At 42.6% G+C, this 16545-nt stretch overlaps 1 protein-coding gene across 1 annotated transcript in view; it reads right to left on the minus strand.

Moving 5' to 3' along the window:
- The window catches only part of ACACA (acetyl-CoA carboxylase alpha), a 236484-nt gene that overhangs the window by 132143 nt on the left and 87796 nt on the right, over positions 1-16545 (minus strand). Inside the window, exons 25-27 of the mRNA XM_058675532.1 lie at positions 11407-11531; positions 1446-1559; positions 173-286 (exon numbers count right to left, since the gene is read on the minus strand). Coding sequence (XP_058531515.1) covers positions 173-286; positions 1446-1559; positions 11407-11531 — 353 coding nt within the window. The remainder of the gene's footprint in view (positions 1-172; positions 287-1445; positions 1560-11406; positions 11532-16545) is intronic.

Genomic DNA, 16545 nt, shown 5'->3' on the forward strand with positions numbered 1-16545 from the left:
AAACAGCAGTTTTATGCAAAAATATTCATAAATATAAATCATTTTAGAAATGAATGGCATTAAACTTCATTACATGAACAAAATCAAAACTGGTTGATTACTTAATTAAACTATGCCTGGGAGTAAAGGAGATAGGAGGGCAGAGTGGCAGAAAAGAGGTCTATGTATATACCTGAAGATTCTCAATGCAAAACTGGTGTCCATACATGTCAATAGCCGATAAGAAGATAGACTCTACTTGGTTATGGCGAAGCTCATAGGATGGCAAATGGGAGGCAATAAGAACCTAGAGCGAGAGCAAAAGCAGAGGCATCAGTTCCTGAGGGAGTGATTATTCTAGGCTCCTATTAGGCAGCTCTGATACAAGAGCAATAAATATAAATCTTTAAGTGCAAGCATCAAAGATAAAACAGAGACTAAGTAAAACAACTTCTAGGTCCTGTAACATAAAGCCAATGCCACCAAATACGAAATCTCAGTTGGCTCTCATCATGATTTGCGTCGTGGGCAATTTCCCAAGGGGGTTGGGGGAAGGGAGAACAAACAGCCTCAATCAAGTTCCATCAGTGCATCTGATTTCCCATTGCAAAGCTGCTAGTCCTGGGGACTGCACGGCTAGCTGTTAATTGGGAATCAGGCCTGGCAGGGAGCAGCTGTGGGGAAGGAAGGAGGACGCAGAGCCTGGCTAGCCTCTCCCAACTCTGACAGCCAGACTAGGAGAAGCTGCTTTGATGGCCCCAGGTACTCAGCATGGAGGACAGGGAGAGGCGACAGGAAGTAACGCCAAGGTATGTGAGTGAAAGTAGTGTCACAAACAAACAAACTGGGACATGGTAGGAGCTGAATACCCTCAGCAGGTCACTGAGAGGTTCAATAACTGAGTATTCAGTGACATGGATACAATTCTAGAGAAGGCAGAAGGTCACTGAACAGCTTCAAATGCTGCTTCCTCGTGGATGCCCGTGTACCGATGACACACAAAGGGAGCACCAACTCACCACTCCCCCGCTGAAACCTTTTGGAATGGAAATGAAATCTACAGAGTGAAACTAACGGGACTTCTCTAGGACCTAAGACTCCTTTTATTATCTTTCTGCTTTCCGCATTTGATTATTTCTTCTAAACTGAAAAGTTTTCAGCTGCTTCCAAGCTCCCTCTGGTAAGAAATAGTGAGTCTATTTTCCTGCTTCAGTTGCTGTTCCTCCTCCTGACTTGGTTTACCATCACAGGGTAACTGGGGAGGAAAGAAAATGGCAGGGACTCAACACTAACCATTTCCTCCCTTTTTAAAAGTATTTAAAAGTATTCCACATGAAAACATCTGCTTTAAAGGCAATGTTATGCATGCATACAATTGCATGGGCCTTACAATTTGACTCAGGGAAAGGTCAATGTGTCTAGACCAGCTTAATCCCTCCTTCAAGATAATCCACAAATGTCCTTACCTGGCGGGCTCGAAGTGCCACTTTGGCATTGGTGGTCTTACTGAGTTGAGTTAGCTCAGTGAGGATATTTAGCAGCTCATCAGTGAGCGTAGGATCCCGGCCACACAGCTGATCCTAGTGGTTCATGTGAAAAAGAACATACACATCTACATTAAAACTACAGTGCACAGGACTTCGAAATGGGGACATGGAATGAAAACAAAGTCAAAACAGCTGTATTCTTCATTTTTAACAAAATGCACATTTTTTAACAAAATGCAAACTTCATAAAAGATGACCCAGAGCAAGTGGCAGCTAAGGAGGAGCAACCCAAATCATTCTGATTAAAAACTCTTTGTGGGCCCAGCGGCGTGACCTAGCAGCTAAAATCCTCGCCTTGAACACCCCGGGATCCCATATGGGCGCCTGTTCTGGTCCCGGCAGCTCCACTTCCCATCCAGCTCCCTGCTTGTGGCCTGGGAAAGCAGTCGAGGACAGCCCAAGGCTTTGGGACCCTGCACCCACGTGGGAGACCCGGAAGAGGTTCCAGGTTCCCGGCATCGGATAGGCGCGCATCGGCCCATTGCGGCTCACTTGGGGAGTGAAACATCGGATGGAGGATCTTCCTCTCTGTCTCTCCTCCTCTGTGTATATCCGGCTTTCCAATAATAATAAATCTTAAAAAAAAAAAAAAAAAACTCTGTATTTCTTAATAAATTAACCCTGTACTTTTAACATTCAGAAGAAATCACTGGAAGGATTCAAAGGGATTCTGAGTAAGAATTATCAAACAATGGGGCAGATGTTAGGCCTAGTGGTTAAGACATCCATGAACCATACTGGATACCTGAGTTCCATACTTACCTCTGACCCCTGACCCCATCTTCCTGCTAATGCACGGCTAATGCAGTGAGAGTAGCTAGATTCCGTCCAGCCACATGGGAGACCTCAGCTGACTTCCCATTTCTAATTTTGACCCATCCCAGTTGTGACCCTTACAAAAATTTGAGCAGTGAACCAGCACATTGGTTTGTTTTTTTAAATTTTTCCCTCCCTCTTGCCCACTCTTTCTCCCAAATAAAGAAAAATGAAAATTTAAGAAAAAAAAAAAAAAAGAAAAAAGAACAAATGAGGTCTCAAAGCTTCAAGAAGCTTTAATACAGAAGTTAAACTCTTTTTGTTCCCTCTACTACTGTTGGAAAGAAGGCAAAACAAGCAAAAAAAGAACCTCCCTGGTGGTTTTCATTATACAAACCAAATGTTCAGTATCCTAGGAGGATAGAAAATAACACAAGAACAAATTATTCACTTATAAATACACACTAACTAAAAACTCAATCTCATATTCTGGCAATTCTGTACCCAAAATCATTTATTCTCTTTGTATACTAAGAATCATTCCTTTAGATACTAAAACATGGTGAAGACTTAGCTGGATTATAGTGAAGCAAAAACAAGTTCCGGCCCGGCGTGATAGTGTAGTGGCTAAAACCTTCGCCTTGCACACGCCAGGATCCCATATGGGTGCCGGTTCTAATCCCGGCGGTCCTGCTTCCCATCCAGGTCCCTGCTTGTGGCCTGGGAAAGTAGTTGAGGACGGCCCAAAGCTTTGGGACCCTGCACCCGTGTGGGAGATCTGGAAGAGGCTCCTGGCTTTGGATTGGCTCAGCTCCAGCCATTGCAGCCGCTTGGGGAGTAAACCATCGAACGGAAGATCCTCCTCTCTGTATATCTGCTTTCAAAAAAAAAATAAATCTTTCCCCAAAAAAAGTTCCTACTATAGAATCTACGGTTTAATTCAATATAGGGATTCTTCCTGTTTTAAAAATTTTTAAATATTAACAAAAACTCCCATCATAATGTGATACCACTGTTTAAGCCTGCAACAGTCAAAGCTATTATACCAAGCTAAAGTAGGGAACCTGCAACTTCACCCAGGTTCCCTCCCCCATGATGGCAAGGACCCCAACATTTTCTGCAGCATCGCAGGGTACACATTATCAGGAAGCTAGATAGGAAGTGGAGGAGCCAGGACTCAACCTGATGTGATGCACGTATCACAAGGGGCAGACGAATCCGCTGTGGTCCAACGCAGGCCCATTTTTTTTGTTTCCCTCTACATTCTTATTAAATTTATTTATTTTTTTTTTTGGAAAGGCAGATTTACAGAGAGGAGGAAAAGAACTTCCATCCACCAGTTCATTCCCTCAAGTGACTACAACAGCTGGAGCTGAGCTAGTCTGAAGCCAGGAACCAGGAGCTTCCTTCCAGGTCCACCACGCAGGTGCAGGGTGCTAAGGCTTTGGGCCATCCTTGACTGCTTTCCCAGGCCACAAACAGGGATCTGAATGGGAAGTAAAGCACCTGGGACACAAACTGGCACCCATATGGCATCCTGGAACATGCAAGGCAAGGATTTAGCCAAGAGGCTATTGCACTGGGCTCCTCCCTCTACTTTTTCAAAAACACCATTGCCACTTTTTAATCTTCTTCCTCTTGGATGTCTGTCCTCTTCTTGAGGAATCTCCATCTCAGACTGCATCTTCACTATCTCGGGAATGTTATCTACTGCCTTTTTATCATGGCAATAGAAATAAAGGTGTGTGACTTTTGGCAACCTACAATCACAAAGATTCTCAAACTTCATTTTATCTTTGAAAACAATCCAATCTATGAATTTCCCAGTCCACCAATGTGAAGTGCGTTCCTACTTTCCAAAATCCTAACACTCATGATGGAATTTATAGTTAAGAAAGTGGAAGTATGATTTTCATACATCTAATGTAGGCAACTCACTCATCTGATTGAGAAAAAAAAAGTTGCTTTGAAAGTGGAGACAGGGTCTGGCGCGATAGGGTAGTGGCTAAAGTCCTCGCCTTGAATGCGCCAGGATCCCATATGGGCACTGGTTCTAGTCCTGGTGGCCCCACTTTCCATTCAGTTCCCTGCCTGTGGCCTGGGAAAGCAGTCGAGGATGGCCCAAAACTTTGGGACCCTGCACCCATGTGGGAGACCTGGAAGAGCTCCTGGCTTCAGATTGGCTCAGCTCCAGCCGTTGTGGCCCCTTGGGGAATGAACCATCAGATGGAAGATCTTCCTCTCTGTCTCTCCTCTCTGTGTATCTGCCTTTCCAATAAAAAATAAATATTCTTTTCAGAGGTACTAATTTCAAACATCAGAATGACTCACCAAAAGATCCAAAAACATGAGGTATACTGGGTAATGCCACAGCTCAACTACTCCACATTTAGCCAGACTCAAATCTGATCGTCAACATAGCAAAATAACACTAGGTACCTCCCCATCTGAAACATAGTGTTCCGTTTAACAGAAATCTACCTGATTTTTTCAGACTAAATTGAAACAAAAAAGTTATCCTTTGGTTTATCCACAGATCAAGTTCCTACTTAAAACACAAAGCAAAACACTACCATTTTTAAATGTTTAAAAATCTATTGTTTTAAAATTTCAACTCTGCACTAAGAGAGAAATGGGATGAAACAGGATAGGAAAGACAGCATTTATAGGAAAAGTTCAGGACCACAAGCTAACAATCTTCCAGGGCCCCTTGTAATAAAGTATAGAAACCATACCTTTTTTGCATTGTGAAGTGTCCAGTGAAGTATGAATGAAAAAACACTATTTCCATTAGTATATACTGACTTGAAAATTCTTCAATCAAATATTATTTTCTTCATTGTCATCATTAAAACTCAGAAAAAGACTGGTACAAGAAAATTATGTGTGGAGCAACTTTCTCAACCCTCCCTTGTCCTTGGATCTACAACATGGTGTTCAGGTCCTTGCAAGAAACCACTAGAGCTCTCACAATCCTAATACACTGGGAGACTAAGGGCTGTCGATACTACAGAGAGGCAGCCGGGAGCAGCTGAGCAGCACACCTGTCACCATCTAACCCTGCTGAACGTCTGGATGTCATTAGGTGACCACACCAGCAAATGTGTTTCCCTAACAGAGAAAGATTCATCCAAAGAAACAACTTGGTGACTGTGAGATTCTGGATCATCTAAAACAAATCAGTAGGCCAAAGTTAATTACTATCTAGAACGATTAAGATTAGTCCAACAGTTACTTCCTCTTTTTAAATTCTGGTCCTAAATGATAGCTCCCTAGAGAGAATATGTTTAATTATAACAACAAACAAAAAACAAACACCTTTAAAGATCAAAACCATGACAGCTGACAGAAGAGCCCTGGAAGGTCCCACTTGATCCTAGCACCCCAGGCATCAGGATGCCTCAGAGAGCCATTCAGTGATCTTGTGCAGAATGCCTGAAGATCGCAGCCACTGTTTAGCTAGGCAAGAGCCTAATTCCACTACCAGCAATGGACTCCGACTTCTTCCAGGCACATCTGGACTTTCTGACATTCCAGAGATGACCAGGATGGGTTTAACAAGAAGATGCTAATACTACTGCTTTGGGGAAACTTGGGATCACTAGGCTTTTCTTCAAACACTGGACAAAAATACCTGCAGTCATGTTAATCGGAGGAAGGAAAGACACTCATAGGCAATTTTGAAAGATTTATTTCCTTATTCATTTCAGAAGCAGAAAGAGAGCAAGAGTGAAAGACCTACCATCCAATGGTTCGCTCCCCAAATACTTGTAAGAGTCAGGACTCTATCAGGCTAAAGCCAGAAACCAAGAACTCCATCCAGGTCTCCCACAAGCATGGGAAGAATCCAGACATTCGGACCATCACCTACTGCCTCCCAGACACACCAACAGGAAGCTGGATAAAAAGCACATAGTAGAGGTGGAAATACTGCTCATATCAGGGTGATGGTTCAAGTCCCAGCTACTCCGCTTCCAACACAATGTATGCTAATACAGCTGAGAAGGCAGTGAATGATGGCCTAAGTTCATGGGGTCCTTACTGCTCACCTGGAAGACCCAAGATAGAATTCTAGGCTCCTGGCTTCAGCCTGATCCAGGATAACTATGGTGGCCATTTGGGGATTCAAGCAGTGCCTCAAGATCTGTCATTTTACCTTTAAAATAAATACAAACATTGAGGGAAGGGGGGAAAGCCCAGAGTAGCAAGGTCTGGAACAGGCATTCCAATGGAGTATGCAGGAGTCTGTTCCACATTTGAAATGCTGCTTGCTTAAACCAAATCACAGGCTCAGGTGCACAGCATCACTCGCATGGGACCAAGGCCTACAGCAGGTGCCTGTGTGTAGCACATGACATGGGTTGGAAAGCAGACATAAGCAGTGAGGGACAACTATTCAGCATCAAGGTGGCTACAGAATATGCACATTGCTACCTAGGCAGCTATGAGGATATTGATACTGGAAAAAACAATGATTTGAAATGCAGAGTAAATAGAGAAGGAGGTAGAGAAATAGAGACCTTCCATTTGCTGGTTAACTCCCCAGAGGTATGCACAGCTGGAGAGGAACTAGACCAGAAACAGGTCTAGAACGCCTCCCAGGTTATCAAAGTGACTGGTAGGGACCCAAATATTTGAGCTATCATCAGCTGCCTCCCAGCAAGTACATTGTGGGGAAGCTGAAGTCGAAGGGGACTAGCCAGCACTCAAGAAATAAATTTACTATTGGCTGTCTAGATTTTGTTTTCAACTGTTGCTCTAAATAGAGGACATTTGATAGTCTCAGTTTTTGACTTGATGGATTTTTAAGGCAAGGTGAAAAATTAGAAGAAATTTGAGGGACCAGTGCCAAGGCATGGTAGGTTAAGCTTCAGCCTACAGTGCCAGCATCCCATACGGGTGCTGGCTTGTGTCCCAGCTGCTCCACTTCCCATCCGCCTCCATGCTTATGGACTAGTAAGACATAAGAGGCTGGCCCAAGTCCATGGGCATCTGTACCCACAGGGGGGGCCCAGGAGAAATTCCTGGCCCCTTGCTTCAGATTGGCTAAGCTCTGGCCATTGGGAGAATGAACTAACAGATGTAAGTTCTAACTCTCTACCTCTCTTTAATTCTGCCTTTCAAATAAAAACAAGCATTCTTTAAAAAGAAAGGAAGGGAAAAAAAAAAGAAAGGAAGGGAGGGAAGAGGCAAGAGAGAGAAAGGAAGGAAGGAGGGAAGTTTACCCAAAAGTCCTTGAGCCAAGCTGCAGCGGGGAAGTCCAGAGGGCCTCCCAGGAGGGTGAAGCACCTCTGACTAGAAAAGTCCATGTTCTCAAGATTCAGGTCTGGGATCACCTCAGATGAAGCTTCTTTGGAGATCCCTCCAACTGAACTGCCGATCTCAGAACCCCAACCATGAAGAGACTATGTCAGCCAGTGGATTCTGAAGAGATTTCAGCGTGCTTGGAACGGCGAGATTAGCAACAATACAGAACTGTTGAACTATCAAAACTGCTTGAGCAGGACCCTTGGAGCATGCCCCACATCAGGGACCTGGGATGCGTGGGAGGCTGGGTGGAGCGTCTCCCTTTGTTTCTCCCCTGACCCCAGATACAGAAAAAATAATTATGTGAGTGTGGAAACAATGGTATTATCCACTTTCCTGTAACCCTTGACCCTTTGTGCCCTAATCAACTATGTAAGATTATCAAAATAAAAATACATTAAAAAAAATACAATTCTTACCAGACACTTTCAGCTTTGTTTTAAAAAAAAAAAAGTCTGCTCTGTGACAGCACAACTTGGTTTGCTTGTTTCCTCCTGCTAGAGTTAAAACTGCCAGAAATCACCATCTCGCATCTGAGTGTACTATTAACACCCCTGCTTCTAGAAGGCAGAGATTGGAATGCTAGGCACATCAGCATCAGTCAGGGGTGCCAAGGGGAGCACAGGATGGGGAACCAGCAGAGAACATAGGCTGAGCAAATGAAAATGGCACCATTGTCAGGTGACATCCACAAAGACAGTGAGACCGACATAAAGAGCAATCCAAATGGCTAACATGATGCTTACTAGTTATCATTAATGCAGACGGAGGGAAGGAGGGGCAGCCAGCCACGTCAAAGACAGGGAGGCACGGCTGGCATTCAGAAACATGAGTTCAGAGAGGAGAGCCTTCTGGGCCTTTTACACTGCGAGCTGGCCCTGAGTGGAATCGTATCAATTCACTTCTTGATTTCAGTATCACTAAGATGTGGAGAAAATATCAGGTATTTCAAAAGAAATTGAGGATATGAAAACCTACAGATGCTATTACATTTACTGAATTTTTTTTTTTTTAAGGAAAGGAAGGAATGGGGGGAGGGAGGGAGGGAGAAAGGAAGGAAAAACAGATGTGAAGTAGCCAAAATAAAGAAAAAGACAAATCTGTCTGCTATTCATGCAAACCTGAACATTCTGAAACAGCTCTTTTCTCCGAAGAGCTCAGCCTGCTGGAAAGAAAGTTGAGGATGCCCCATGCAGGTAAAAAGCAATCAGGATGACCAGGGTGGAGAGTGGGGGTGCGGGGAAGGGAAGACCGGCAGCAAGGCAGGGTCCCATTGGCTTCTGCCTGTCCTGACTGGCAAGAGCAGAAAGCAAAGCCTCAAACCAGTTCTCTGACAGGGCCCAACGCCTCTGCAGCACCCCCGTGTAATTACACACTTGAGTGACTGGACTCTGAAGAAAATTGAAGGCCTGAGCTCCGAACAGCTGCCATTTTCTCTCTCCATCACACCAGCGTGATTACTTGAGAAATGAACAGCCCCGGCTCAAAGCTACTCCAGAATTCTCAGAGGAAATATGGCTCCGTGTTCCAATAATGAGATTCTTAAGGCAAGCGTTACTTACAATCACTCCGCAAAAGGAGCGAGCCGAGCCCCTATATCTTACAAATTAGAATTTAAGAAACCCAGCGACAGTCTTGGACGATCATTACTCTTTGGCTGCTCCAAGGATTCTGGGCTTTGGTCTATTTTTAGTGCAGAAAACTGTTAAGTTCTTAAAAAGGTAATCATAATAAGACGAAAACCTCTCCATAATTAGCTTCTTATAAAGGCAAATTCTGTCCCATTTTGGGTCCACTAGGATGAATTCCTCTGCACCTGATTTTTACCCTTTTCTGTTGCAAAATCTGGCTTTATCCAAAAAAGCATTAACAACGCCTGAATTAAAATTAAATATACACACACACACACATTTCTTCACTCTATTGATTGATAAAAAATTTAGCAAGCTGTCACAGAAGCTATCATTTCTTTGCTGAAACCTATCACTTGGGGAAGTTGAAATATAATATAGTGTTAACAGATTCTTTTTCCTCTCTCAAATATATCATCTGATTTTCCCACCATTTAGCCATTCTGCAATAGCAAAGGCAAGGAATGCTATTTAAATGCTATGTAAATAATTACATATTTTTAAAAGTGGCTATTGTAGAAAATGTTACATTCGTTAGAGTTAACCAGCCAGGCAGCAAACCAAGTGAGTGGCACTGTTAACCAGAGATGTAAGGTAGACAGCTCTCTTCATTCGAAAGTATGAAATAAAAGATGGCAGTAAAGATTTCTGATTTTGTTCCCCTCCAAGAAGAAATAATGGAATTAAGGTACCAGCAACACCACTTCTACAGGACAAGAAGGACATTCTAGCAATGAAAAGGTGAAAGGACTAAAAGGTGTCCCCCCAAAGACAAAAAACAAAAAACAAAAAAACACAAGGCAACTGGTCGGAACCATGGGGTAAGAGGCTCTAAGATCAGTTCCATTGATTTCAGATTCTATAAAGTAACTCAACCACAGATCCAGCTTTTACAAGTGAGCAAAACATCTTTAAAACTCGTAAGTTCACGGGCCTGGTGCGATTCCCTTGTGGGTCAAGTCTTTACTTTGCACACCCCGGGATCCCATATGGGCACCGTTTTTAACCCGTGGAGCCCCGCTTCCCATCCAGCTCCCTGCTTATAGTCTGGGAAAGCAGTCAAGGATGGCCCAAAGACTTGCGACCCTGCACCCATGTGAGAGACCCAGAAGAGGCTCCTGGCTTCAGATCAGCTCAGTTCTAGCCATGTGGCTGCTTGGGGAAGGAACCAGCACACAGAAGATCTTCCTGTCTCGCCTTGTCTCCTTATATCTCACTTTCCAAAATAAATAAGTAAATTAATTAATTTTAAAAATATCAAACTCCTAAGTTCATAAACATTCTACCCACTGCTCTAATAAATGGACATCGGTCTACCTTACACTGATTAGTCTCAACCCTCATTCCCATTTTCTAACTCTTAGATTCCTGGGTAATGGGGACAAAATCATATCTATGACCAATTGAATAATCTGAGCTTAGATTTCATGTCAGTAAACAAAAAGATACCAAAAAGATCCAGAATAAATTCAGATTTGTTTGGCAGTGGGGAGGGGTAGTACCAATTTTTCTAACAATGAGTCATTGCTTTAATCTATGTAATAAACAAGAGTTAAAGTGAAAGAGTACACTGGCTACGTAAGATTGCATTAAAAAAGTGTATTTATTTATTTGAAAGCCAGAGGTAAAGAGAGAGAGAGACAGAGAGAGAGAGAGAAAGCAAAAGAGATGTTCCACCTGCTGATTCACTTCCCAAATGGGCCAAGCCACAGTCAGAAGCCTGGAACGCCATCCAGGCCTTCCATGTGGATAGCAGCAGCCCAACTACTTGAGTCATCATCCACTGCTTTCCTAGGACATTCACAGGGAATGGGATCAGAAGTGGAGCAGCTGGGACATGAATCGGTGCCCATATGGCACGCTCCATGCACTTAAACAGATGTGCCATGATGGTTCTTTTGACCAAATTTTAAAGCTACAGTTATGATGACAACTGCAATAAGGAAGCAACAGGCATTTGTAAGCAGAGTCACGACCTGAGTTCCTGTGCAGTATTACGTACATACAAGACAGAATAGTTTTTTTCCTAACTGGAAAGTTCCTTCAGATCAAAGTCAAAGGTAGACATAAAACGTCGTTAATCCACAATGCTAGATCAGTAACTTTCTCTCCTACCACAACCATCAGAAAGAACATTTTGTGCCAATTGTTAACCACCCTCCCAGGTTCTGGAAAGTGGTACTCACAATAAGCATGGTGACCAGAAGATTCTTCTTGGTGACTTGAGCATGAGAGAAGATGTAATTCAGTACGGTGTTCATATCACTTTTGTTCTCCTCCCGAAGGGCAAATACACATTTGTCATAGTGACCTGCAAGCAGCAGAAAGAACTGGTCCTCACCCATGTATGAAGGTTCACATTTATGTACTGTTTGTTTTTTAATGTCAACTAGTAAGCAGGAATTTTCTTAGATGGAAACCAGAGTGTAGTTTATGAAATGGAACAGTGAACAAGGAGTCACGCAATCTAGATCTAAGATGTGGGCTTGAAGCCCAGCTCTTGCCAACTTCTGTGTGCCTGTGGGCAAATGATTTGACTTCTCCAAACCTCAATTTCATTATATTAAAAAAAAAATCCAGCGGGGTGGGTGTTAAAGACGAGGGCTTGGGGACAACTCCACATCTCTCACATCACACTCCCTCACTTGGCCTCCTGCAACGACTTCCTTAGAAGAAAGGATTCTGCTGCTTAAAAAGAAATGTCAATACCCTTCCACTGGTGGCCTTTAAGCTCTACCCCAGTGTGAGATTCGCTCCATGTTTGACTCGCTGAAAATTCTATCCTACCTTGTAACAACAGCTCTAGCTCAAGAAATCATGCCTAAGGGAAGTGTGACTGTTACCTCCGAAATCAGCATTCTCCCTGTAAATCCAAAGAATGGCTAAGCAATGCATGACAAACCTGGGTATGGATCAAGAACTTTTTCATGAAAAGGTCTGCAGGAGATTCTAGGTGGTTATGTCTTCACAGAGCTTCCAGAAGGGCTCCAAGGGTGAGGCAGTTTTAAGTAAGAAAATGGAACTTTGCCACAGAAGTCTAAACTTTCGCTGTACCATCGTGATAGCCACATGAAGGGATAAAAGTGGTCTCGTGTTGTGGGCCAATGGATTAAGCAGCTGTCTGGGACACTAGTATTCTGTATCCGTGCCAGTTCCAACATCAGTTGCTCTAATTTAGATCCAGCTACCCACTAACGCACCTGAGAGGGCAGTGGAAAATGGCCCAAGTTGCCCCTGCCACTCACGTTATAGACACAGATGGAGTGCAAGGTTCTTTGATTTAGCCTGGCCCAGCCCTGGCCATTGTAACCAATGAAGAAGTGAAGATCTCTGTCTCTCTCTCTCTTATGCTCTATAATCTTGCCTTTCAAATGAATAAGTCTTAAAAAGGGGCGGGGGAGAATGGGAAGATAAAATTAACACTCATTTCAGTTAATCACAAGACAGTTTTCCTCACAATTAAGTTTCCAAATAAAAAGCTTGTGTTTGATTATTCTCAAGGGTCAGAATTTTAAGAAATCATGAACAAACTACAGGATTATCACTTCAGCTCCTTGCTGAGTTGTAAGCCAAAACGGTAATGTTCAAACTGCATTTTCAGTTTCCTAGAATGCACATTAGCCAAGGGCAACTCTGCTTTTACCTGCTTTAAATATTTGAAATTGACTTATGCATATTTTTTCCATGTTGAAATGAAAATGCTTTTCAAAACAGTGGCCCGAAGTTGTCTAGAGAGCTGCCAATTCCATATAAAGACTGTTTTATAACTATGGAAACCGGTAAAAAAAAAAATTGTTTATACTGGATAAATTCCTATTCCCCCCACCGACATTCAGTTTTAACCTGACAGTAGATGTACGTTCTGGCAGTAGGGATGATTAAAAACACATGAAATCAGAAGAACACATGGACCCAGAGTAGAGACAGACACTGACAGACACAGCAATTAACAGCAAGCGTCCCTCCCCCACATTTATAACCTTTAATTGTGAACTATCTACACAGAAAGGATAAAATACGTAACAGCAGTACAAAATACATATCCACATGTTACTTCAACACAACTACTAAATTTTAAGCAGCCATCTTCAGGGATGCATACTGTGCCACATTAGATGCCCACATTCCATGGGGCAGTGCTGGCTGGACACTGTTGTTTTTTGTTTTTTTGTTTTTAAGTTTATTTAAGAGGCTAGGAGACCACAGACAGGAGGGAAAGGTGAGAGAGAGAGAGAGAGAGAGAGAGAGAGAGAGAGAGAGAGATGCTTCTGCCTTCCACCCTGGCTATGCTGCTTCTGATACAGCCTCCTGCTCACACGCCTTGGAGGCAGCAGATGGACGGTCAAGCGCTTTAGTCTTTGTTTTCTATGTGAGAGACCCGGATGGAGTTCCTGGATCCTGGCTTCAGCTTGGCACAGCTCGAGCTTTCTCAGGAAGAACCACCAAACCACATTATGTGTTAATCATCCTTCTGATCCTGCTTTTCTTCACATTTACCACCACTGTATGTGCAGTTTGAACCAGAATTACTGTGTATACTAGTTGCTGTTACAGAAAACTTCGTTTTGCCTCAACACTGTATTTTATGATGCATCCTTTTCTTGTGTGTATCTTGATCATCCATTTTTCACCGCTTACCAAAAATCTACCATAGGGATATAGAAGAATTCAACGATCTATTTTACTTGTTCATGTTTACAACCAGTACTATACATGTCTAACATGAGCAAGAGCCTTTCTAGAATACATTATCCAGAAATGAAATTACAAGGTTGAAGAGCATTAAGTTGAACTTTACCAGATATTGACAAACTGTTTTCTAAAGTGTAACACTGCAACTTCCACTTACAGAATCGGTAAAAGATAATGACATGGTTTTTAAATTTATACCAAATCTCATGTGGTTTTCACGTTTCTCTAATTAGTAATGGATTTAACATATTTTTGCAAATTTATAAAAATGTGAGCTTTCTTTTCAGTGAAATTCCTTTTAAATCTTTTTATCCACTAGTCTGCTAGGTTGTCCTTACCAATTTGTAGCCCTAGAAGTACTAATCCTTTATCAGGTGTCTATTTTTAAGTATCTTGGAGCTTCAACCTCTTTGTGGTGTATTTTGACTCACATACGTATGTAAATAGGATTGACTTGAATGGTCTGTTCCTACTTGACAAAACTATCTCAGCCATGAAGTCACAGCAATGCCTTCCCAAAGGAGCTGGGTTTGGCATAGTGGATAAGCCACTGCTTGTGATGCTGTATCCCGTATCAGCATGCAGGCTTCGGTTCCAGCTGCTCCACTTCTGATCTGATGATGGCCCAAGTGTTCAGACTCTTGCTACTCACTTTTGCTGGTCTAGACTTGCCCTTTCTGCTCATTTGAGGAATAAAACAGAAGGTAAAAGATCTCTCTCATTCTGCTTTTAAAATGTTTTTTTTTTTTAAAGATGTATTCATTTTATTACAGCCAGATATACAGATGGAGGAGAGACAGAGAGGAAAATCTTCCGGCCGATGATTCACTCCCCAAGTGAGCTGCAACGGGCCGATGCGCTCCGATCCGAAGCCGGGAACCTGGAATCTCCTCCAGGTCTCCCACGTGGGTGCAGGGTCCCAATGCATTGGGCCGTCCTCAACTGCTTTCCCAGGCCACAAGCAGGGAGCTGGATGGGAAGTGGAGCTGCCGGGATTAGAACCGGTGCCCATATGGGATCCCGGGATGTTCAAGGCAAGGACGTTAGCCGCTAGGCCACGCCGCCGGGTCCCTAAAATGTTTTTTTTAATATTGAGAATTTTAATAGGCTTACTTCTTTGTTACACGTTTAAGTATTTATTTCACCTAAAATAAATTTGTGTATATATGGAGTAAGATGCAGACCCAAGGTCTTCGGTTGTATGGATGATTAACCCCTAGTCACAATTTCAGTTCCTCTCCTTATAATCACAATGACTGTTCTATCATCAAAGAGCTTTCGTGTCTGTGTGGCTCCATTTCTACGAATTATATTAACCTATAAAATCCGGATTCCAATATTACCATTGCTTAAGTAAGTATGGATTTAGAGTAAACCTTGATAATTGAACAAACCTTTTCCCTTTGTATTCTGTAGTGCTATCTTGGTTATTTTGAGACATATAGATGAGTTTTAGAATGAATTTAACAATTCCCCAAAAAAACACCTTGCTATAATTTTTACTGAGATGTCAATGAATGTTTAGAAGAAATTTAGGAAGAGCCAACAGCTTTCTAAGAGCAGTTATTTGTAAGACTTTGCTGTTTACTTAGCTCTTGTTCATTATTATTCAGTCAAAAAAAAAAAAAGGCTTGCATAATTCTCTCCAAAAAAAAAAAGTTCACACATTTTTGGTCATACCTGCTACTTCATATTTCATTTTCAGCTGTTTTCAGTAATTATTTTTTTAAAGATTTATTTTATTTTTATTGGAAAGTCAAATATACAGAGAGGAAGATTTTCTGTCCACTGATTCAATTCCCAAGTGGGCACAATAGCCAGAGCTGAGCCGATCTGAAGCCAAAAGCCAGGAGCCTCTTCCGGGTCTGCCACGCAGGTGCAGGGTCCCAAGGCTTTGGGCCATCTTCAACTGCTTTCCCAGGACACAAGCAGGGAGCTGGATGGGAAGTGGGGCTTCTGGGGTTAGAATTGGCACCTATATGGGATCCCAGCGCATGCAAGGCATTGACTTTAGCTGCACTGGGCCTTTAAGTAACGTATTTGAGATGCAGGGAGACATAGCCACATCTAGAGAGTGAATTTCTGCAAGTTCAGATGCTAAATGCCCACCATGAACACTTCAAATTAGTAGGGACTAAAGCCAGGAGCAGGAAAGGCAATCTGGAGCTTGAGCTGCATCCTTGGGTCTGAATGAGCAAGGAGCTGGCGTCAGGGGCACGTCCTGGAAATGGAGTCCAGGTCCTATGATGTGGAATGTAGTACGTTAACCACTAACTAAATAGTCCCCTCCCCCGGCTGCTATGTTTAATACTGTTTTTCTAAATTGCTTTTGTAAATGATTGTTCTATTACAAAACAGAAGCAAACTGAAGTCTGGGTGTTGCCACTATTAGGCTTTGTGTAATAGTACTTGTGGATTCTCTGAAGTTTTCTAAGTAGGCACCATCTCTCACAGTGCTAGATTTATTTCCTGCTCTTTTCTGGTTCTTATACTTTTTTTTTTTTTTGTACGAACAAAGCATTCAATACAAGGTTGAACAAAACTTCTCACAACAAATGCTTTTGTCTCATTTGTCATCTGAAAGAGAATGTTTTTAATATTTGCCCATAAAGGGCTGGCATTGTGGCACAGGA

The sequence above is a fragment of the Ochotona princeps genome, chromosome 17 (assembly GCF_030435755.1).
Source record: "Ochotona princeps isolate mOchPri1 chromosome 17, mOchPri1.hap1, whole genome shotgun sequence".
Classification (NCBI taxonomy): domain Eukaryota; kingdom Metazoa; phylum Chordata; class Mammalia; order Lagomorpha; family Ochotonidae; genus Ochotona; species Ochotona princeps.